The sequence below is a fragment of the Carcharhinus amblyrhynchos genome, chromosome 12 (genome assembly GCF_965287045.1).
Source record: "Carcharhinus amblyrhynchos chromosome 12, sCarAmb.v2.hapA, whole genome shotgun sequence".
NCBI lineage: Eukaryota > Metazoa > Chordata > Chondrichthyes > Carcharhiniformes > Carcharhinidae > Carcharhinus > Carcharhinus amblyrhynchos.
Window position 1 is genome coordinate 61,233,061 of NC_137335.1, and position 24,300 is coordinate 61,257,360.

The following is a 24,300-nucleotide window of genomic DNA, read 5'->3' on the forward strand; positions in this document are numbered from 1 at the left end:
CTCACCTCGGGATATAACAATTTGGGGTATCTCATCCAGAATCATAACAAGTTGGAGGACTATTTAAAAAGACTATTAATATGGCAATAGAATCAACAATTTATTTGAAAAAACCTAAACAGACCTGACAACAGCATCATTGTGATCAAGAGACAACTTTAAAAAATTCATCAAAAATACTGACTTGCATTATTGCACCAAGCTAGGAATGTTGCATGATAAATCGATTTCTGTGATTATTTTGTGCTTACGGAGAGGTTTGTGAGAATCCTTGCCAGTTGAACTGGGGGAATATTAATACATAGGAATAAACATTTCTTGCCTGCCAGTATAAAATAACTTCCTCTTTGCTCTGAGTATACATTTCAAAGCCCCAACTTTTGATTTTCAACTTTGCCAAGTTTTGCTCTTCCATGTGATATTTCCAGTTTTCACACCAGGCATACTTCCAGTATCAATATGTGTTCATTGACAAATTAATGGTGGTTTTGTGCTATAGGAATGTATTACGGCTGCTTAAGTTAACTCACTTGGGACTTTCAGCTCATCAATACGCAATAAATAAATGGATGACATCAATTTAGGTTGGTTTTAAATCAAAGTTGTAGAAGTAAAAAAATTCTATGAATTTAACATATCACCAGTTTCCTGAAAATCTGTTATCTTTTCTTAATAGGATTAAACAACACTATGGGATCAAGATAGCAATTTCTTTCAAGTCAGTGAAATTCTAGACTTTTATCACTTCTAATTAACAAAAGCCATCACTTGTTTAATGGGCAAAAGATATAATGCTGAAACTTTTAAAAGTAGCCCTCCAGTAACAAGAAATGTAACTGACCATTTTAAATGAAATGCTTCTTTTGGTAAAAAAAGATTGTAAATATCAGTTTCCAATGACAAGACTGTCCCAGAAAATAAGACACTTCTTTTCCTTTTGATGCATTCTACCAGGATTTTTAAGAACATTTGAAAAGGCTATTGCAAATAAGATAACAGGGTATTGAAATGCTATATGTACTAGGAAACCACTCAACTTATCAATAACCAAATTACAAACCTTTACACCACTTTAGACCTTAGCTCCTAAAATGGTTTGGGTTAGACTACGAGTTTCTCGAATGCAGTTGTTGCACTTCCAAGCAATCATGTTATTTGTCTTGTTGGGCATCACCGAGTTTACTTCTGAAACGCGAGTCATATCTGTGATGTTATACTTACTAGCACAATATAATCAAGAGTGCTTACTAAAAAAAAAGAGTGGTGCAAGAAATTCTCCAGCCTCAACAGTTTGCACAGTATGTTCATTCACTTTTTGCTAATAACAAGAATTAAAATTTGACAAGAACATTTAATTGCCAGACCAACATCCACAGAAGGAAAGGCAATTTTGATGCCCGCACTCTAATCACTTCAGTAATTGGCTTTTAATTGCTTGGTTCCTCAGCTGCACAAGCTATAGATAGTTACATCTCCGAATGTGTTTTCTTTCAATACTCTCAGAACGTTACGGAAATTGCCACATGACTTAGTTATCCTGCATAAGCAGCTTTTTTCAACTATCCATCAGAATTTGTTATGCAAACGTGGAAAATCGAACTTACAGTCACTGAAATGGTTTTCAAAAAATATAAAATGGCTGAATATTTCACAACCTGCTTTAAAATCGGAATCATTATGGTTTGTGACTAAGGGAATTGTACTGTTTGAATGATGTCTACAATGAGCTTCTGGTTAAAAACTTATCACCATGTCAATCTACATAGTGGTAAGCCACAAAATGCAGCAAAAAAATGAGAACCAGGAAATTGCAACAACCCCATCCCAGTCTCTTGATACACAGTGGAAGGAAATTATGTGAAAACATCAACATTAAATACTTATCTAATTACTGGGCCCTCCTGCATCAAAATAAGAGTCAACTGGGAGACGTCCCATTTCAGTTAAACAGTCTTAAAATAACCAGGAAAGTCCTAGGTTCAATTCCAATTTGTGCTGAATTAACTGATCTTTTTCCTTCGGAAGGGTGGGTGCGACAATTGGCTTTAGGTCTTTAGATCAACAAATTGGCAAGGGAGGGCAGAAGAGGTGGGAAAATCAATCCAGGTTTTGATTAAAGCTAACACAATTGGTAGCTGCTCTAAGTAAACACATGGACATGGGTAATGAACGATAGAACGGGTAAGATACCTAATGAACGATTGGGGTTCAAACACAGTAAAATTATTACCTAGATTAGGTACTGAAACGTAACTGGGTATCTGTCAAGCTGAATCCTAGCCAGGTGCCTTCAGAAGGGCTGGAGAGAATATTGATGGAAAAGCATATGAGATCCAAAAGCTGTTGCATACATTAGAAGTCCAACTATATCAAGAGCAGATTTTGTGATTAGAACTATCACTTACTTTCCAATTCATCATTAAAAATGAACATAATTTATTCACTCCCTTACTGCTTGAATCTAATTCAGTTTGATTACTAATACACAAAACTGAATTACATATATAATTACAGTCCAATAGAGCTATTTACATTAATACAGTTAAAATATGACTACCCATATTTTCAGTTTAAGGAAGGAAATTTACCACTAAGACTGCAGAGACACTGTTCTGGGGACTGATGACAGTTGGAAACAGTGTTCTAAGAATATTAGTAAAAGGATTTAAATAGCTGACTGAGAGTTAGCCAAATGGTTTCACAAGGAGCTAGGGAATCAAGAGACTGCACACTTAATTATAGAATCCTACAATGCAGAAGGAAAACATTCGGCCCATCGAGTCTGCACCGACACAATTCCACCCATGCCCTATTCCCATAACCCCACATATTAACCCTGCTAATCCCTCTGACACTAGGGTCAATTTAGCATGGTCAATCAACCTAACCTGCACATCTGTGGGCTGCGGGAGGAAACTGGAGCACCCAGAAGAAACCTGCATGAAACCTGACATGAAAAAAAGTCCCTTGAATTAAATTTTTGAACTTGGTATAACTGAAGACCGTGGAAGCTCTGCAGGCTTTCCTCATAGAATATTTTTAAATATCAAGCTTTCCATTACATTATTAAAAAAAAATGCTGGCCAATTCATTTTTCTAGTAAGTCCAAGGTATTAAACCACTAACAAGGAAAATGCTTCATTTGCTGGCCTAAGTAATTATAAGAAAGTTTTTCAACTAATCTACGTACAACAATCTTTGACTAACAATTTAGTTTTACAAACTTCAAATATGAAATTCTATAAATTAAGTCAATTCACAAAAATGCATAGTTCATGGACAGGACTGGGTCTCACAGTTCATCACGCGGTGAAAATACAACATTTTATCCAAGCTGTGTATTAATAAAACAGATACCCGTTAAAACTTGCACTCGTGCTCGGTCCTTCAACTGAAATAGTTGGATTGAAGGATTTCATAATTCAACAGAATATTCAGAGAATACCAGATGCAAGATTTTGATGGTTTTGAATGTCAGAATGGATGTTAAGGCTGTGAAATCATCTCCTAATTATCGTGCACAATCATGCAGATCTCAATAATTTATAATTAAGTTCACAGGCTCTTGTACAGACTGACAGTTGCTGATTTGATAGTCCAAAAACTAAAAGAGCAAAAACTACTGTAAAATATTTTGGTTCATTTCTAGTCCTTAAACTGTAGACTGTTCTGAGTAGGTATATTAATCTCTGAACTATTTTTGGTGATCCATTACCGCTTAATTGACAATGATAGCAGGTAATTAAATTATTCAAATTTATTTAGCACAAACTGATAGATAAAGACTCAACGTCTCATCCATTGTACAGATCCTGCTAGGGAAGACCATTGATCTATTGCATTGTATGCAATTGCATGCAATTCTACAGTCTGGTAACCATCAGGTATACACAGTAAAAAGTCTGACAACACCAGGCTTTTACTGTGTTTACCCCAGTCCAACGCTGGCACATCCACATCATAACCATCAGGTATACCAGGGTTACGCAGTTACACAATGTTTTATGATAAAATCTGGCGAGGCAGATTTGCTTCACAGTTAATAGCTGCGATTTTACAGCCTTGTGCAGATCATGCCAATCCCGGAAAATTGCATGTGGGCCTCAAAGACGGGTTTAGCATCTGGCGCCACATGGTTTGCGATCATCCCAGTCCCTTGCTGCCGGCAAAAACCAGATCTTGGCCGGAAAGAGTGCAAGGCTGGTTAGCAAATTTAAAGGAGCATTTAAATTTGCTTAGCCTGTTCAATACTGGATTCTCCCAGCCCCCAGGATCTTCCGACTGTGGGTGCGCCGAGAACTTGGCAAGAATAATTTGAGGGGGGAACACATCACAGGGCATGACACGGTGGGGCATGTTCGGGTGATGAAAGGGGGCACATGGGAGGGCCCCAGTACCCTGACGTCAGCGAGGGGGTGAAGAAATATGCAGCCACTGAGATGTGGGGGTGTCCCAGTGCCCATGGGTGGAGGGATGAGATCTTCCAATGCACTGAGATTGGGGTGCCCTTTCAAATTGGCACGCAACCGCTTTGCAGCAGAGCTCACCAGCAAGTTTAGGTCTTGCCCCTCCCACAACCCACACACAACTCAACACTCTCCCAAAAAATGACTAAGTGTGGGACGCTTGCATTCCGGTCTGTGCTTGTAAGATTGGTGTGGATCGCTCTGGGATTCTCGCCCTAGTCATTTTTTTTTGCCGCCCAATAGATTTATAGCACTTGCCATGTTAACAGGTATTGCTAACTGTCTTCTCTGTTCACTGTAATTCTCTCCTTCAAATCTGCCTTCATCACCCTTCTGGGAAAAAAGGTAATCTTAATCGCGCTGTCTTTGCAAATTATTGCTCCATCTCCAATCCCCCTTTTCCCTTCAAAGTCATTGAACATGTTGTCAACTCTTAAATTTTTGCCTACTTTCCTAGAACTCCATGTCTGAATCCATCTAAGCAGCTTTTTTGTCACAGTAACAAAATGGTTCATATCAAAGTCACAAATCAGATCACAGATTAATGTGATGCAAGTAAAAACCACACAACCTTATTCTTCTTGACCTGTCTGCATGGTTGACTGCACTGTCCTCCAGTGTCTGTCCACTGTTGTCCAGTTGGGTGGGACAGCTCTCATCAGGCTCTATTCTTAACTATCTAATGATAGCCAGAGTAGCATTTGTAACAGATTCTGCTCCTACTCCAGTAACATTACCTCTCATGCCCAAGGACGTTAGCCCCCTATTTTCCATCTACATGCTGCCTTGGCGACATCACCCAAGAATGCACTGTCAGTTTTCAAATGTATGCTGATGACACTGTTATGATCCCAGCTAATGCTGATACTCGGCGAGTCAGATCCCAGAGTGAAACTTGGCTTGGAGGTCCTAACTTTTTTTTTAAGAAACATAGAGGTAAGTTACTAAACAAATTCACAGGAATATGCTGATGAACTTTTAACACAAAGGAGAAAATACTTATTAAATAAGAAAAAAATGAACTCTATTACACCAGCCAAAAAGGTTGGAAAGATCTCCACATAAACACAAAAAGACACATCAAATTCCCACTATTCCTTTACTCCAAAAATAAATTTGACACATTAATAATTAAAGAGTTACACCTAGCTTAACAGCAAGACTTCCAACTCAGAACTGGCACAATGGCAAATGTTTTTTTCAGTGAATTAATGGGTATTCACTCTGAGTTTTTGAACCAACTTATATATCTCCCTGAGGTGTCCATAACCCACGGTCCAAACTCTGGTTTCTTCATCTGCAGAGCAAAGAAATGAGTTCCCTAAATTCAGTCTTTCATTAGTACCTCTGCTAAACTGGTACTTTATTAGGTCCCATAACTGACTATTCATTCAACTACTATCCACAATACCTTTAAGGTCTTTATTATCAGGGATCTGAAAATTCCTGTCCTCTCTCTGACACACACTGAACTTTTTCCCCATCTTTTCTCTGCATGTGTCACTTGACCACTGTTGCAAGGCAACAGCAAAGTTTTTCTACTTTGTGTTTTTCTCCCCACAAGCACTAAATTTTTAGCCCCTTTTTTAATTTTGCAGATTTCAAAACCACATTAAAAATATCCAGAAGACCTGACCTTTTAGTCAGGAGTTTATCCTTGCATCCAGGCACTAAAGCTCACAAACAACCTTAGTGAAAGTGAAATAATTTTTACCTTTCTTAACACACAAATATATATAAATTTAATTAAAAATATACATAGTATTTAACAAAACTAGTTTTAACTCACCATCACCCCTTTTGACTCGTCCATTGTCACTGCCTGTCAAGACATCCAGTACTGGATGAGAAGTAATTTCCTTCAATTCAACACGAGAAAAATCTAAGTAATTTGTTAAAATTTTACAACTTTGCTCATTAGAAACTGTAAAATCCCACCCGAGGTCAACAGACTTTTCCATGGTCCGCCCCTCACCTGCTCCAATTCCTGTGGCGGATGGCATGGTGAAATTCCTGCCACTGTCTAAATGTCAAATTTGCATGAAAACTGGAGTAATTCACGCTGGTTTTTTCAGTGGGAGTTCACAGAAGAATCTAGCACACTCTGTGCATTGCAGAGGCACCAGTATGAATATCATTAGATTTCAGGGGGTGGAATCTATTCCCGCCCAGGAGACTGAAATCAGCGGGCCTATGCACCTGTGCAGTGGCCCCAACGTGTTCGCCCCTCGTTTTCTGGCCTGCTTGATTACTGGTCAGCCCAGCACTCCTGCAGTGCTGCAAACCCATCCCCCCCACCTCCACACACACACACACACACACACACACACACACACACACACACACACACACACACACACACGGCTCAATCGCGGCCCCCCCGACTATTCTTGGCCCAACCCCTATCTTGAACGTTCCCAATCTCCAGCCTCCTCCCCACAGTTCCCCCTTCAGTAGATCCCACCTTCCCCCCTTGCCATCCTGAGGCAGTGCAGACGTCCAGGAGGCGGAATTCTGCGCATGCCTGGCCGCAAGATTCTCCCACTCTACTGTGCTAGACAATTAGCGCGATGGGGTGGGAGAATTGCTCCCTATATGTTAATGCATCACTAAGACCACACATTTCCATCTATGTAACATTGCTTACTCCCACTTTTGCCTCAGCTTATCTGAACCTGAAAACCTCGTCCATCCCTTTACTTCTAGACTTGACTATTCCAGCACACCCTTGACTGGCCTCTAACATTCCGCCCTCCATAAACTTGAGATCATTACAAAATCTGCTGCCCATGTGCTTACTCACAACAAGTTTCATTCATCCATCACCTGTTGCTTGCTGACCTACACTGGCTTCCTTTTAAACAATACCATGATTTTAAAATGATTATCTTTGCTTTCAAATCCTTCTATGGCATCACCCATTCTTATATCTGCATCTTCCTCTAGCTCCACAATCCATTGAAATATCATCTAATTATGGGCTCCTAGGGATCCCAATTTTAATTGTGTCTTCAATTGTCTATTCTATCCTTAATGTTTCAATAAGGTCACCTCTCATCCTTCTGAGCACCAATAGCTTCAGGTCCAGTCTGTTGAATCTTTCCTCATTAGATTACCTACAGCTCCATCCCAGGTTTTAAACTTTGGAATTCCCTCATTAAACCTCTCCACCATGATTTCATCCTTAAAACTTATCTCAATGACCAAGCTTTTTGTCACTTGCTATAATATTGTCTTAATTAAAAGCAAAATACCGCAGATACTGGAAATCTGAAATAACAAAGCGCTAGAAAAACTCAGCAAGTCTGGCAGCATCTATGGACAAAGGAGCAGAGTTTATGTTTTGAGTCCAGGAAGACTCTCTTTCAGAACTGTGAGGTAGAAACATTATGGGTTTTATACTGTTGAAAAGAGGTACGTTCAGGTAGTATAAAAGGGAAGGGCAGGGATAGACTAGAGGACAGGAAAGATTAAATTACAAAGAAGTCACGGAACAAAAGACCATGAGTGGTAATGGCTGTAGAATTGGCTGTCCTCTTCTGCTATTTACTTTACTTCGAACCAACGCTTTGTTTATTACAGTAAGAAGTCTCACAACACCAAGTTAAAGTCCAACAAGTTTATTTGATAGTAAACCCAAAAGCTTTCGGGGTTTGCCCCTTCGTCAGGCGAGACTATTACATCCATTACCACTCCTTTTGCCTTCCGATCCACAATATCTTTGTCATTTGATTTCACTTTTTGCACTTTCTGACAAGGCAAAAAGACAGCACCACCATCGTTGCAAGAATTAGGGATAGACAATAAACACTAGCCGAATCACCACTGCCCAAATTTCATAAATGAATAAAACATATACAAATACTGTGGCTACAAGAGCAAGTCAGAGGCTGGGAATTTTGTGGAGAGTCATTCATCCCCTGATTCCTCAAAGCCGGCCCACTCTACAAGACAAGATCAGGAGTGTGATGGCATACTTTCCACTTACCTGAATGAATGCAACTCCAACGACACTCAAGGAACTCAACATTATCCAGGACAAAGCAGGCTGCTGGACGGCCACTCTAGCTACCGTCTTCAAAATTCACTTCTTCCAGTACTGACACTCAATGACATTAGTGTGCACCATCTACAAGATGCAGTGCAGAAACTCACCAAGGCTCCTTTGACAGCACCTTCCAACTAGTAACCTCTGGCATCTTGAAGCACAAGTACAGCAGGTGTATGGGAACATCACCACATACAAATTCCCCTCCAAGTCACACATCATCTGGACTTGGAACTATGTTGCCATTCCTTCACTATCACTGGGTCAAAATCCTAGAACTCCCTTCCCAACAGTAGTGTGCGTGTACCTATGCCATATGGACAACAGCAATTCAAGAAGGCGGCTCCCGATCACCTTCTCAAAGGCAATTAGAGATGTGCAATAAATGCTGGTTTAGCCAGCAATGCCCACGTTCCAAGAAAAAAATTTAAAACATCTTCATCCCATGTTTATAATAGTAAACAGACAACCTAATTTTAAATAGCGTAAAGTGTTATGATCCTAGACCAGAACCTCACGTTTCTGGTAAGATCCAGTTGGGGACCAATGATGTTTTGTTTAAAGTGGACAAAGCTTGAGATTCAAGACATTGCTAAGAGAATAAAACCACAAGCCAAACTATACCAAGGTCAAAAAGTTAAAATAAGTTACAATCTGTACCTTTATACTTTAACATTCAGGGTTATTGTAGGTACATGTAATTTAACATGCAAATTGTGGTCAAACACATTATATTGTAAAGAGTGTTAACACCACATGCCATAAGACATAGTAGCAGAAGTAGGACATTCAGTCCATAGAGATTGCTCCACTATTCAATGAGACCATGACTGATCTTATATAATCTTCAGCTCCACTTTCCCATCATATCCCCATAACTCTTGATTCCTTTACCAGTTAAAAATCTATGTCAGCCTTGAACATAGTTAACAACCCAGCCTCCACAGCTCTCTGCAGCAATTATTTCCATAGATTCACTACCCTTGGAGAAGGAATTACTCTTTACATCTTAAATGGTTTTAAATGGGTGACCCCTTGTTCTGAGATTATGTCCTGGTCCTAAATTCTCCCACAAGAGGAAACACCCTCTCAAGCTCTCTCAGAATCCTATATGTCTCAATAAGGTCACTTCTCATTCTTTTAAATTCCAATGAAAACAGGCCAAACTACTTAGCCTCTCCTCATAATAAAATCTCTGCATACCTGGGATCAACCGAGTGTACCTTCTCTGGACTGCCTGCCAGTACATATTTCCTTAGATAAGGAGACCAAAACTGTTCCCAGTATTCCAGTTGTGGTCTAATTAGTGGCATGTATTGTTTTAGCAAGACTTCCCTATTTTTATATTTTATCCCCTTTGAAATAAAGGCCAACATTCCATTTGCCTTCCCAATTACCTGCTGAATTTGCATGCTAGCTTTTTGTGAATTAAGCATGAGGATCCAAAATCCTTCATCATTATTGCAAAGATGCACTGTAATTGAGGCCCTCATATCCTGCTTCCATGAATATATTTCTGTGCCCAGGATTTGGCTTGTGTGGATAAAAGCAATTATTTTCAATACAATAAAACAACACAATAAAATAACCCTAATGAAAATAAATTTGTTTTACATAATAACAAAACACAAGCAATATATCCTCTTTTGTCTCTCCTCATAACCAAACTTCCTCATCCCTGGTACCAGTCCAGGAAATTTCTTTTGCAGCTTCTCTCAAAGCCTTAATACCCTTCCTAAAAGTGTGGTGTCCTGAACTGGCCAAAGCACTCCATCTGAAACAACCAAGTAATTTTTAAATGTTTAGCATAACTTTGTTGTTTTTGTATCGTTATGCTCCTATTTATAAAGCAGTTCAACTTCTGAACTCTCTCAACTTGTCCTATAACCTTTAATGATTTCTGTTTGCAAATATTATATGCAACCATATCTTACTTAACAAAGGATTTGTGTGATACCTGGTGGAACATAAGTAGCCCATCCTCTGAGTCAGGTGTTGACTGAAGAGGCAAATTTTGACACAGTAAGCCTAAAAGCAAGGAGATTTCCTTCATACTTCTCCAGCAACATACGAGAACCATCTGGGCAGTAACCTGGCAAGCTTGGCCTGTCTGATCTGCATATGGTAAACAAAAAGGGAAGCATAAAATCAAACATTTCTTAAATTGTCAATACAACAACAGAGAGTTGATATCCCTACCCATTTTAAACAGCACTTTTTCTGTTTTTTTGAAACAGTAACATTGAGCAACATTTGTATTTTCCAATTACTGATCCCCATCCTCAATATATTTTGTCTTTATTGTTGTTTAGGTGCTTTACATTATGCAAACTCACAACTCAGAAAGCAAATAGGGCTCTACCAACATTGCTCGATTCAACCACACAAGGTAAAAAGTAACTCATTCGCAATTTTTTTTTATTTCTCCCCTTTGTGCATTATCCAACAGGCTGTTCAAGTTCAGGAAACCAACATGTAGAGTCCTGTAGGCACAAAGTCCTAGCAGGCAACTATAGATGAAAAACGCAAAGACATCCAAGACACAGAAACACTGTACTGCCACAGACACCTCATCTGGTGGCACTGTACATAGAAAAGTTATCAAAATTACACAAACCAATGCTTTCTCCACAAACAGGTTCATCATCATCATCTGACCAGTTCAGACACCTGTTGAAATGTGGCATCCTTATATCTTGGTTATATTTGTCTATTTTGTCTCCTAAGTTCGCAATCAAAAAGAATGCCATTCAAAATATGCATCTTTAAAAACCAATGATTTGTCCCCTTAATTCAGAAATTAAGCAATGTTGCTGAAATTATCCAAATGATTCATTTCCTAAAGCATCCTCCAAAAAAAATTATTGCATTGTAGGTTTATAGTTTTATTACAATAGAATACAGACAATTTAATTAGCTTGTTCTACAGATGTGTAATGAATATACCTAAAAAATTATTTACAAATTCTGCTTTTACATTATGACGGACCATAAAGAATACCAGCTGTTTAACTGTATTACAGCACCATCAAGTGGTTTCCTGATATGAATTTAATTTCTAAATGCATTCCTGAAAAATGAACAAAAGGTTGTAATGATCTTTTCATTATTCCAAAGTAAAAGGTGCTTTTCACATAAAGTAGCATACGTCTGGAGCAGTAACTTGGGCACAAATGGATGTGAGTTGGAATCTTTAGTATTAATTGAAGCTCCAGAGCTCACATTAATTCTCATATATGCCACTAGATGGAGCATCACCCAGAAACAAAATAGGCTTTCGTAAAACCAATCAGAAGGCTCTGCAAGACCATCTCATTCACCTGGAATTTTCCTCTCATTGGAAGGGAATTGCGAATATATAAGGACAGATACATTTTAAAAATCCCATTGATCCTCTCAAAACTCAAACTCAAAAGGTGAAAAGGTATCTTGTAGGCTGCTGCTCCACAGGTGTGACACAATTGTTATATAATACCTCAGTCATCAACATGTTGTCGATCACAAGTCTCATCACGTTCCAAAGCCAGATCAGGGAGCCTTGTCAGCAGCACAAAGTTCTGCTCCCTGTAGGCTGTCTAATGTTAAGGTTGCCTCTTTTGGGTCTTTGCATTTCATGCACACTGTCCAACTGTTCCTTAGCAGCCCAAGCTTGGATAGCCCAGTCTGATAATTATGTCCTTCTCCAGCTCAGTATAAGTGCAACCAAGCCACTCTTGATGACAAATAACGAAGTCATAACCTAAAGTATGTTCTGAGCTATTAATATCCTTAATGCTGCTTCCAAATAGTGTTCAATAAGGAGAAGTAATGATTCATTTGCTGGTGACAGGTTGTCGACAGCAATCTAGCAGAAGGTTTCCTTGTTTATGTTTGACATAATGCCATGGCTCTAAGTGAACTCCAGAGTTAACACTGAGGATTCCCAGGGTCACTCCCTTCCGATTATATACTAATATGCTGCCACAAATGGAGTAGGACATACCCAGGATTAGCGATGGGTATTTGCAATGCCTGGGGTATTGGCTAAATGGTAGGATTCTGTCTGTGTGACAGTGATAAACAGTTGCTTGAAAAGTCTGCAAAACGTCTTAGCAAAACTAGATTATAGTTCCCCAAATGCTTACGAAGGAGACTTTGGAGGGTTGACTGGGCTGGCTATGTCTTTGTTGTGCCCAGTGCCTAGATTGATGCCAGGTATTTTATTCACTTAATTCTTCTTAGAATTTTTATTGTGGTTTGACATTGTTTGCTGGGCTCTTGCAAAAGGCAGTTAAAAGTCAATCACTTTGTTATAGGTCTGTGATCAAATATAGGTCAAGATGAGAAGGATGGCAGGGTACCCTCCCTACTGGATATTGGTGAAGCATGTGTTTTCATGACAATCCAGTAATTTCATGGTCACAATTACTGATTCGAGCTTTTTAATCCAGATACATTTCATTAAATGAATATAAATACCTCAGTGCCATATGAGATTTGAACTCATTTCTTTGGATCAGTAGTTCAGGCCTCTGGATTACTGATGAAACATGTTTTCCGTTGAAAGGTCACAGACCTGTTGAGTATTTCCAGCATTTTGTGTTTTTACCTCTGAATTACTAGTCTTCTATTTAGATACTTAAATAGCAAAAAGGTAGTAAAAGTGGGAGTGGAGCTGATTATGGACCTAAAAGGGGATTGATTTTTAAAGCCAAGGGATATGGCTGAGGTATTGAATGAATAGTTTGCATCTTTCTTTACCAAGGAAGTCATAGTGAAAGAGGAGGTAGTTGAAACACTTGATGGGTTTAAAATTGATGAGAGGAGGTATTAGATAGATTATCTTAAAGTTAGTCGGTCACCTGGACCGAATGATACAGAGGGAAGCAAGAGGAAAACTGTCATAGTTTTCCAATCCAATGAGATTCAAGAATGGTGCAAGAGGACTGGAAAATCACAAATGTTATTCAAAAAAGGCGTAAGAATAAACCCAGAAACTACAGGCCAAACAATTTCACCTCAGTGTTGGGGGAGCTTTTAGAAATAGTAATTCAGGTCAAAGTTTATAGTCACTTGACAAAAGTTAAGTAAGAAAAGCCAGTAAGTTAAGCCACCTGTGTCTAGTATGTTTAGCCAAAGTGCATGAGTTTCTGGATAAGAGAGCATAGTTGATGTGACTTTTTTTTGTGTGCGCTGCTGGCTGAACAAGCATTTATTATCCATCCTTAACTGCTTTTAAACTGAGTTGCTCGGCCATTTCAAAGGGCAGTTAAGAATCAACCACATTCCTATGGTTCTGGAGTCACATGTAGGCCAGACCAGGTAAGGGTGGCAGATTTTCTTCCCTAAAGGGCATTAGAGAACCAGATGGGTTTTTACAATGGTTTCATGATAATCATTAGAATTATAATTCCTGATTTTTATTGAATTCAAATTTCACCATCAGTAAACTTTCCACATTTGTTAGCTTATAAACTCAGTGCAAGTTCAGTCAATTGAATCAGCAATAAAGAGAGGATCAGAGTCAAATATGATTGCTTTAAGGTCAATAAGCTAACAAACTCTGGAGCTTATCTCATACACATGCACTAGAGGTTTGCTGCAGCCCAGGGGAAACTTTCTCAGTGTAGCGAAAAGTTTCAGAAGAGATTGGGGTGGAGATTGGAGGAAAGAAAAAAAGCGTTCTTGCATTCGGAAGATACTGTTAAAAATAAATTTTTCCACCAAAATGTTTCAATTACATGTATTGCGTCTGTGCAGAAATTTCTTTTCGAAGTAGCTGAATTATTTCCAATCAGCTCACTGCTTTTTTTTAACACGTGATGCCAGAAACAATTTTTGAATAGCAATCACCTATGGATTGTCCTGACTTTTTTTCTTTTTTATCTATTAACTCAAATTTTGCCAGCAACATATACCTGGTCATTAACAGCGCCAACAGAAAACTATGTTTTTGATGTAATTACATCAAAGTAAATTTTAAACTGCTTGAAATTTAAATACATTTTGGAAGTCCTTTATACAATTTTTGAATCTTTATGTTGACCTTGAATGTATAATTGCTTTACTAATATTAGGCTGTTGTTACCTGTCATTGCCATGCTCAAATCGTCAGAGGGTTTGCAATCATCAGATGTATTTTTGCTCAATTCTCGGTCTTCATCAGTTTTCAGCAGTTTTGCTTGAGCAAAATAATCATTTGTATCCCGTGGTTTTATTTCATTTAGAATCTTCTGTAGATTTTCGGCAATCTCTGTTAAAAGAGAAATCAATGTGACCTTTTGTTTCGTTAAAGACATACACTGAGCACAAAGCAAAGGGAAAAAACATTGGCAAACAGCATACTTTTTGAATTGTCTGCTATCAACAAACTTGCTCAGGCCAGCTACCACATGGGCTAAGTTCACATAGTATCGCCTCAATGATGTGCTTTAATCATCACTTTTGAAGAGCACATGCGTAACATTTGTTTCCACACCAGCTTTTTTTATAAATGTCTCGTGGCAAAACAACATCACACAATACCCATTCATGCATCTGAAAAGCATTAATTCTTCTTTTGTTTCCACAAGATTTGCAAGCTATGTTTGCACCTAGTTGGTGAAAAAGATTTTGCAATTTATTTTCTTGCTTTGTGCTTCTCTACAATTTTTTTCTGGATTGCAATCCTTTGCACTTCTCTTTCTCAATATATTGCCCTTCATGCCAAAAGACAGAAGTGTGGTCACTAGACAGCTGGACAATTGTTATAATGGTCTTGAGGGAGATCATTAACCTTTTTTAAAGGAATGCAAACTCTTAAGTTATTGACTGGAGGAACTACACCACAAGGCTTCAGATTTTAAACAAAAGCTCTTACTGTACAAGAATTAAACAAAGCAAGAACTACAAATTTAACATTTATGTGTTTCATTAATCCTTAAAACCTCAAAATTTTTAACTTCCTGTTCTGTTTTAATTCCACCCTAGAGTTCCCCCATACTTTTCAGGATCTGGAGTGTTTTTTTAACATCTCCTGGGACCAACCAAAGTGTGCCACAGCTCTTAACAAATCACTTTGACTCTCCTCAATTTCCAGAACTTGTTCTCTCTGCAAAGGTTTTATTGTCGATCTCTTCCATTCGCATTATCAGGCAGATCAGATAAAGTTTAATTCCTCATGAATCTGGACGTCTCCTTCCAAACATGAGCCCCACATTCAGTCCTGCTGAGTGAGCATAGATCAGGAACACCCCAATTCCAAACAGCATCTATTTTTCTTAGCCTAGCTGATAGATGATATACAATTTCCCTCTTACTGTCTTCCAAGTTGAGTGACTGTTTCTGCAGGCAAATACACAGAAATCCAAAACAAAACATCTACCCCAATGACAATTTATAACCTAGGGATGTCCCATTTAGGGATTAATAGCACCATCCACAATTCCCAAAACTATTCTTTAATCTGAAAAGTACACAGATAACTTAAGATCTTCCCTTGTTGACTTCTTGCTTTCAAACCTATCTTTGAGCTGATTTCACATGATTAATTTAACCTCCATGAGGCAACTGCAGACATCTCACCTCTACTGGAAAGTTCAGAAAGGGATTATCCATTGTTTAGTGCTTTCACCCTTCCAGATCTGATCTCTTTATAGAAAGATGGGCTATCGTTTGAATGATAATTATCTTGGAGGTGTTTACCAGGTTCTACTGCCTCATCTTGCATTAAAAAATGAATTTCTATAGTCCTGTAGAAAGAGCTGATAGAGTGGATTACTTTGTCCAGGGTGCCAAATGAAAAATTATTCCTGTGTGCACAACTAATTGATTTTATTTTGCACTAACTACTATATACCATATGTATCCACTACATTCATCAACAGTGTTGAAAGAATCATATTTGCCCACTACAGTGAATTCAGGAAATAACCAAAATTAATTTTTCCTATTAGAGTCAGGGACAAAGCACGGGAGCAGGAGAGGGTGTGGGAGCAGGAGTGAGTGAGCAAGTGAGAATGCGATTGAAATCGAGAGTGAGCGAGCGAGAGAAGTGTACGCAAGAGAGAGAAAGCAAATATGAGAGTAAGTGAGCAAATCAAAGAGGTACAGACTAATTCAATGTAGAGTTGAGGTTACAGTCAGATCATCCATGATCTTATTGAATGGCGGAGCAGGTTCAAGGGGCCGAGTGACCTGCAGCTGCTCCTAATTTGTTTGTTCATACATAAGTTCAACTGAATTTTAAACAGAAAACAAGAATCAAAGAAAGTAAAGCAGGAAGAAAGCAAAATGAGAATGAGAAAAAAGTATTTGCAATTCCTCAAGTCAAAATCTAATTTAAGTCCTCTTGATGGGAAGGCTCAAATGGTGTTGATGGGAAAATACGAAGAAGGTACTTTACAAAGCTTACAAATCTGGCACATAGTTAACCAAAATGAAGATGAGGAAATAAAAGAGGTTCTGGTCTCAATGAAAGTTCAACCCTGGTAACATAATTCTTGATATATTCTGCTCTAATATCCTGCATATTTTCGATGCAATGCCTTACCAAGATCTGTATCCATTGGAATTAGTCCTTCCGGTGAGGAACTTTGACAAATAGGAGATACAACTGCAGATAGTTGGAAGGCCATTAAAATCAGCCTTGCTACAGTCTCCCTCCACTCTGCTATGTTTGATACTGACCTAAAAAGACATCAAAAGTAAAGTTAATATGAACAGTAACATAAGTCGTGTAAACAATCTGGCTATCATTAAATTATATTAAACATGGAAGTTTATTTGGAAGATTCACCCAATGAAGTACATAAGCAATCAGCTCTCTTTAATCCAAGTGCTGTTTGATATATTGGTAAATTGAAATAAGACATTAGGCTCTTTGCAGCATATCAAATACAATTATAAATCAAAACGTGCATTCTATGAATGGCAGGCATTTCTATACATTGCCGATGGCTCTCACATGGCACTGCTCGTTGCAAATTAGGCTATGTTGTTTTATATAACAGAAGCATCGTACTATGGCCATAAAGACCAACTACTGGGAAAAGGAATATCTGTGATAAATGATCATAAATTCCCAGTTTTAAGGGATAAAGGAACTGGCATGCAAGAGTGCCATGTTTAATTATGAAGTGTGACAAAACCAAGCTGCTGCATCCTTTTCAACAAAACAGTAAATCTCTTGGGGTGCTGAGAAGTTATTTTAAACCATGCAACATACATTATATCCTCCAAACCAATTATTCATATACATTGATAAAAATGTATCTTTCCATAATCAATGAGAAAAGGGGAGAAGGGCAATGAAATTGTAATGGAATGATTTGTAACATGGATGTTGACTTAGCGAGAGGGTAGAGTTAAATGCACTGGGTTTGTTCTAAAATTGCATGATAAATGTTTTAAAATTAGAAATGCAATCACAGCACCACCTACAGGCCTATCTGGGACATAAGGTAAATACTGACATTTCTGGAATGCGTTTACCCAAGGACAAGACAGATGTAGGTATTTTCTATATATTTGGCCATGGAATGTTGCAACCCAGTTGGTTTTGATAAGTAAGATCACATACTTCAGAGATAGTTGTTGTAGAGCTCCAATGATGCAATGAACTCTTCCATATAAGGGGTTGGTAGCTGCCATGTGCACCAATGATTTTTCAGCCTGTCTGATCTCTTCTGACAGACAGTGCAGTAGGAATTTAATAACTAGAAAGTTAGAAGGAAAAGTAAATACAAATTAAACAAAAATAAACAGAGTCAACAGTATTCTTTATATTTATTTCCAAGGTCCTTTTTGTACACCATACAATTCTCTGACTGTTCCTCTAGCAACAGGTTTTTAAGACATCTATCAAGGTCTTATAATATATTTAATTTTCATAGATACAACAGATTAGGTTTTATAGTAATCTCTTTTCATAAATTGACTTCACATTTCTGAAATACTTTTCATACTGCCCATTTATCTGTACCGAAATTCCACAAAGATTTTGTCAAAGTTGTTAACAAGAAGCCAACTGCTGCCAAAAGTATGCAGCCGCATTCCACAGTATTACATGCGAAAAGGAGGAAATCCACCTCAATAAACAGCTTCTGAATTGGAGTTTACAATATTTCACAAAATCTACAGAGAACCCATTTTCCCAAATATTAGAATAAATATTTAGTAAATGCATACTGTCGGGTTCTGTCTTCCATCAGTCTGCTTCCATGAAAAGGAAACTACAATTGCGTTTCTGTGCTTTAAATGAATTTCAGAAATTGGAGCTAGTAAGTCTCAGTGCAGCAGTCTGACCAAGATAACGTACACAGGATATACTCTGGGCAGGCAAATTTCCACAGGATATACTCTTGGCTGGCAAATTTCCACGCCCATCACCAAGAGTGGCTCAGTAATAACCATACTAGCCAATTTATGAAAGGCAAAGCTACTTGTGTATGGCAACGGTTGAGGAAACCAACACAAGGGACTGCACTACTTGTCAATACATGTTAATTTATTCAGGTTATGAATATATAAGCAGAGAATATTGATCAAGCACCGTGAGAACATATAAAGACAGACCTACTACAATATGCCCACAAAGACAGTCTTCTGGTAGACTGGCTGATACTTAGAGAAGGCAAGCATTTGTAATGTTACATTCTGCAAATAAATTTAGTAAGATTGATATCTTGCCTCACAGTGCCAGGGACAAGGGTTTGATTCCCAGCTTGGGTTAATGTCTATGTGGAGTCTGCACCTTCTCCCTGTGTCTCCATGGGTTTCCTCTGGGGTGCTCCAGTTTCCTCCCACAGTCCAAAAAACATGCTGCTTAGGTGCGGTGGCCATGCTAAAATTCTCCCTCAGTATACCCGAGCAGTTACCGGACTGTGGCGACTGGGGGATTTTCACAGTAACTACATTGCAGTGTTAACATAAGCCAACTTGTGACACAAATAAATACACTTAAAACTTAGTTTTCTATTTCACCATCTAGCAGATAATGATTGCCTATGGGTGAAGATTGATAAGTTTTTGTTTAGACAGAAGATTGTAAGTGGTGTTTCTTTCAGCTATCTTCATAAAAGTAAGTGTACGTTATTAGATTTTATGATTACCTATCTAAGTTCTCTTGGGCCTGTAGAAAAAATGGTTATATGGAAACAGGTCAAGTCCTCACCAAAGAGAAGGAAAGGTGTGGCTTTTGCATTGTCACTTCCTAACAAAAATCAGAAGCAAACCATATTTTGACCTGGATGCCCATCAGCTGGATAGTGATGGAAGGTTTGGATCTTCTAATAAACTTCATAGATGAAATCTACAAGAAAGATAATCTATTGAATGTATATGAAACACACTTAAACTTTGATAGATTTTGAAAGATGGTTCATCATTCTAGAGAATAGATCATGGGCTTTAAACAGGCTATATAGACTGTATAGTCAGGGATAGCACAAAAGCAAAGAGCATACCGTGAGGAATAGTGGGAAGCAGAAGATTGGGAAGCCTTTAAAAGCAAGCAAAGGACAAAACAGGGTGGAAAAGATGAAAGATGAGGGTAAGTTAGCTAGTAACATAAAAGAAGATTGCAAGAATTTGTTTTTAGATATCTAAAAGGTAAGAGAGAGGCAAGAATGGACATTGGACTGCTGGAAAATGAGGCTGGAGAAGTAGTAATGGGTGACAAAGAAATGGCAGAGGAACTAAATGATTATCCTGTATCATCTCCATGCTGGAAGACTCCAGTAACATACCAGAATTTCAGGAGAGTCAGGAGGAAGAGGTAAATGCAGTGGTCATCACTAAGGAGAAGGTGCTATGGAAACTGAAAGGTCTGAAGTTGGATAAATCACCCGAACTGGATGGACTATACCCCAGGGCTCTGAGGAGATAGCTAAGGAGATTGTGGAGGCATTGGTGGTGATCTTTCAGGAATCATTGGAGTCAAGGAAGGTCCCAGAGGACTGAAAAAGACTAATGTAACATCCCTGTTTAAGGAGGGAGGCAGATAATGGGAAGTTAGAGGCCAGTTAGCCTGGCCTCAGTTATGGGTAAGATCTTGGAGTCTTATTAAGGACAGAACTGTGTACTTTGAAATGCATGGTAAAATAGGACTGAGTCAGCATGGCTTCGTCAAAGAAAGGTCATGTCTGACAAACGTGTTAGAATTCTTTGAGAAGATAATGAAGAAGTTAGGTTGATTTGATTTGATTCGATTTATTCTTGTCACCTGTATTAGTATATGGTGAAAAGTATTGTTTCTTGCATGTTATGCAAAGAATACCGGTATTAGAGAAGGAAACATGAGAGTGCAGAACGTAATGTTACAGTCATAGCTAGGGTATAGAGAAAAATCAACTTAATGCAAGGTAGGCCTATTCAAAAGTCTGATGCAGAGAAGCAGTTCTTGAGTTGGTTGGTACTTGACCTCAGACTTTTGTATCTTTTTCCCAACAGAAGAAGGTGGAAGAGAGAATGTCCAGGGTGAGTGGGGTCCTCAATTATGCTGGCTGCTTTGCCGAAGCAGCGGGAAGTGTAGACAAAGTCAATGGATGGGAGGCTGGTTTGCATGATGGATTGAACTACATTCATGACCTTTTGTAGTTCCTTGCGGTCTTGGGTGAAGCAGGAGCATACCAAGCTGAGATACAACCAAAAGAATGCTTTCTATAATGTATCTGTAAAAGTTGGTGAGAGTTGCAACCGACACGCTAAATTTCCTTAGACAAAGGAGAGCCAGTGGATGGATTTCTTTTGATTTCCAGAAGGCCTCTGACAAGGTGCCTACAGGAGACTGCTAAATATGCTAAGAGCCAATGGTGTTAGAGGCAAGGTACAGGCATGGATAGAAGACTGGCTGACAGCCAGATGGCAGAGAGTGGGGATAAGGGGGTCCTTTTCAGGATGGCAACTAGTGACTAGTGGTGTTCCACAGGGGTCACTACTGGGACAACAACTTTTCATTATATACGTGAATGATCTGGAAGATAGAACTGAGGGCATGGTTGCTAAATTTGCAGATGATACAATATAATGTAGAGGGACAAGTAGTGCTGAAGAATGACTTGCAGAGCCTAGGACACTGGGCAAAAAAGTGGCAGATGGGATACAATGTGGGAAAGTGTGAGGTTATGCACTTTGGTAGGAAGAATAGAGGTGTAGACTATTTTCTAAATGGGGAAAATCTGAAGCACAAAGGGACTTGGGAGTTTCGGTTCAGAACTCTCTTAAGGTTAACATGCAGGTTCAGCTGGCAGTTAGCAAATTCAATGTTAGCATTCATTCCTAGAGGGCTAGAATACAAGAGCAGGGATATACTATGGAGTCTATATAAGGCTTTGGTCAGGTCCCATTTGGAATATTGTGAGCAGTTTTGGGCCCTATACCTAAGAAGGGATGTGATGGCCTTTGAGGTGGTCCAGAGGATCCCAAGAATGAAGGGTTTGTCATATGAGGAGCATTTGAGGAGTTTGGGTCTTTACTTGGAGTTTAGAGGATGAGGGTGAATTAATTGAAACTTACAGAATACTGAGAGGCCTAGATAGAGTGGACGTGGAGAGGATGTTTCCACTACTGGGAGATACAAGAACTCACGGACACAACCTTAGAAAAGGGATGCTCCTTTAAAACTGAGATGAGGATATCTTCAACCAGAGGGTGGTGAATTTGTGGAATCATTGCCACTGAGGGCTTTGGAGGCCAGGTCATTGAGTGTCTTTAAGATAGGGGTAGATAAGTTCTTGATCAATAAGGGGATCAAGGGTTATGGGGAAAAGGCAGGCAAATGGGCATAAGAATCATGTCAGCCATGACTGAATGGCAGAGCAGATTTGATGGGCCAAAAGGCCTAATTCTGTTCCTATATCTTATGACCTTATGGTATATAAGGTTACAGAAATGCAATTTGAAGATTCCTTACACAGCGCTGGATTGTGCTAAGGCGATCCATAACGATGGGTTCTGGTCTTAACGGATGTGCAGTTGTCAGAAAAGGGGATGGGGGAGAAATCATGTGATATTACTTCAGGAGTGGTTGTGTTTGAGCTCTGGCTCTACTTATCTTTTAACCTATTGCTTATCTTGATGCACAAACCAAGATTATCCAATCATGCTTAGATCCTAGCCAGATTCTGGCAATGGAGTTAAATCAAGAAAATCTTTGTTCGATCAAGGCAGTCAGAGACACCTAGAGTGGGGGCCCAGTTAGCAGTGGTGGTTTTGCAGGTGAGCGGGCTTACACTTTGGTGATGCTGTTGGTGTTGAGATGATAGCCGCCATTATGGGTGAAGTTGTGGATGCCATTCTTGGCTCCCAGAGAGATTTTTATTGCTTATTTTGAGGAACCACAAAATATCCTTAAAAGAATGAAGCAGAGAAGAGAATCCAGTTAATGGGAAGAGCAGTTTCCTCGATGAAGATTCACCTTCAGTTCTTGGAAATCCAGCTGCACGATTTGGCATGCATCCTGGCTGACTTGGAGATGGAATGGTAGGAGGTTATTTATGTGGTTTGTGTTTTTTTTACATGCTGTAATCGTTGCATTTACACTGGGGGAATACAATTTTAGTACCCTTCACTTTTTTTTTAAAGACATGAGTAGTGTCACAACAGGGTAGTGGGTAGGTGGTTTAGTACAGAGATGATAGAAATGGCTTTTGGAGTTCTCATTGTGGGTGAGGAAAGTCCCCCATTAAAACTACAGGGGTTGGGTTTTTTTATATTTTGGTTATTGTGGGACCAATGAATCCTTGTTTCCTGAGAAATACAGACAGATCATGTATTCTGGAAAAGACAGGGTCTTTTTCTTTCCTCCATCATTGGTGAATCTGGTGATGTTGAAATGGTGGAATTATTTTTGGTGCACTGCTGGAAGCAGCTAACCTTGAATACCTAACCTTGTCAGATTGACCTTCGATTTTGATTTGGTTGCGTGGGCAATGGCAACGGCCATTTGATTATTTGACTGGTTCTGAATAAGCCAAGTTAGAAGCAGTGGAAATTGGTGAGCAGACAACTGCTGCTGAGAGTGATAGGGCCTCAGTTTGGTCCATTCTGCCCCAGCAACTTCTGCAGGGCAGGCAGCATCAGAAAGACGGCCCAGTGCAGGGAAGCATTCGCAGTCAGTACACGAGAGCAGTGGTATTGGGGACATGTCTCTACAACTCACAATCTGAGAAAGCAAGCAATCAGGGCCATGTTTGGATTAATTGGAAGTCAAAGCCAGATCAAAATATGGATTGAAGGGAGAGTGGCTGAGTAACAGGCCAGGTATGGATTGGCAAAAATAATTAAGAGGGCAGAATAACACGATCCGAAAGGTAGAATTCCTCAGCTCAGTTTAACAAAGATACTGAGGTACAATGGGTCAAAGGGCATGGAAATGGCTCTCAGGACACTTCTAGCAGCAGGTTTACCCTGACATCTAGATCAGCAAGAAATCAGAGGGTTTCTCGGTTAAAGGAGAATGATTATTTCTAACCAGGTCTTCAAATATACTGGTAGGAATGCATGACCATACTCCGAAACTGTTCTCATAAATACAACAAAAAGAGTCAATTTTTATTGTGTGAGTGGCTCTGTATCCTGATAACATTGTTGGAATTTCTCAACAGGAGTAGGAGGAAGCAATGTTATTTTCCTTATGTATTTTGTGCCTGTGGGATGTTAAGAGGCATGCAGCATTCCAGAACAAGTAACGAGCAGATATAGTTATTGAACATGTCCAATGTGTTCTTTTATATCACAGTGCAGAGGGTAAATTAACCAGACTTACATTAACCCTTTCTATGTCAATCCCTTCTAAACAATTTCTGGGATGCAAGCACCAGTGTCAAG

At 39.1% G+C, this 24,300-nt stretch overlaps 1 protein-coding gene across 5 annotated transcripts in view; it reads right to left on the reverse strand.

Annotated features, from left to right (window-relative positions):
* Positions 1–24,300, reverse strand: part of thada (THADA armadillo repeat containing) — a 425,051-nt gene that overhangs the window by 280,907 nt on the left and 119,844 nt on the right. For all 5 annotated transcript variants that reach the window (XM_080200616.1, XM_080200615.1, XM_080200617.1 and 2 more), the window contains exons 17-20: positions 18,053–18,188; positions 17,024–17,160; positions 14,582–14,746; positions 10,472–10,629 (exon numbers count right to left, since the gene is read on the reverse strand). In XM_080200616.1, the coding sequence (XP_080056742.1) occupies positions 10,472–10,629; positions 14,582–14,746; positions 17,024–17,160; positions 18,053–18,188 (596 nt within the window). The remainder of the gene's footprint in view (positions 1–10,471; positions 10,630–14,581; positions 14,747–17,023; positions 17,161–18,052; positions 18,189–24,300) is intronic.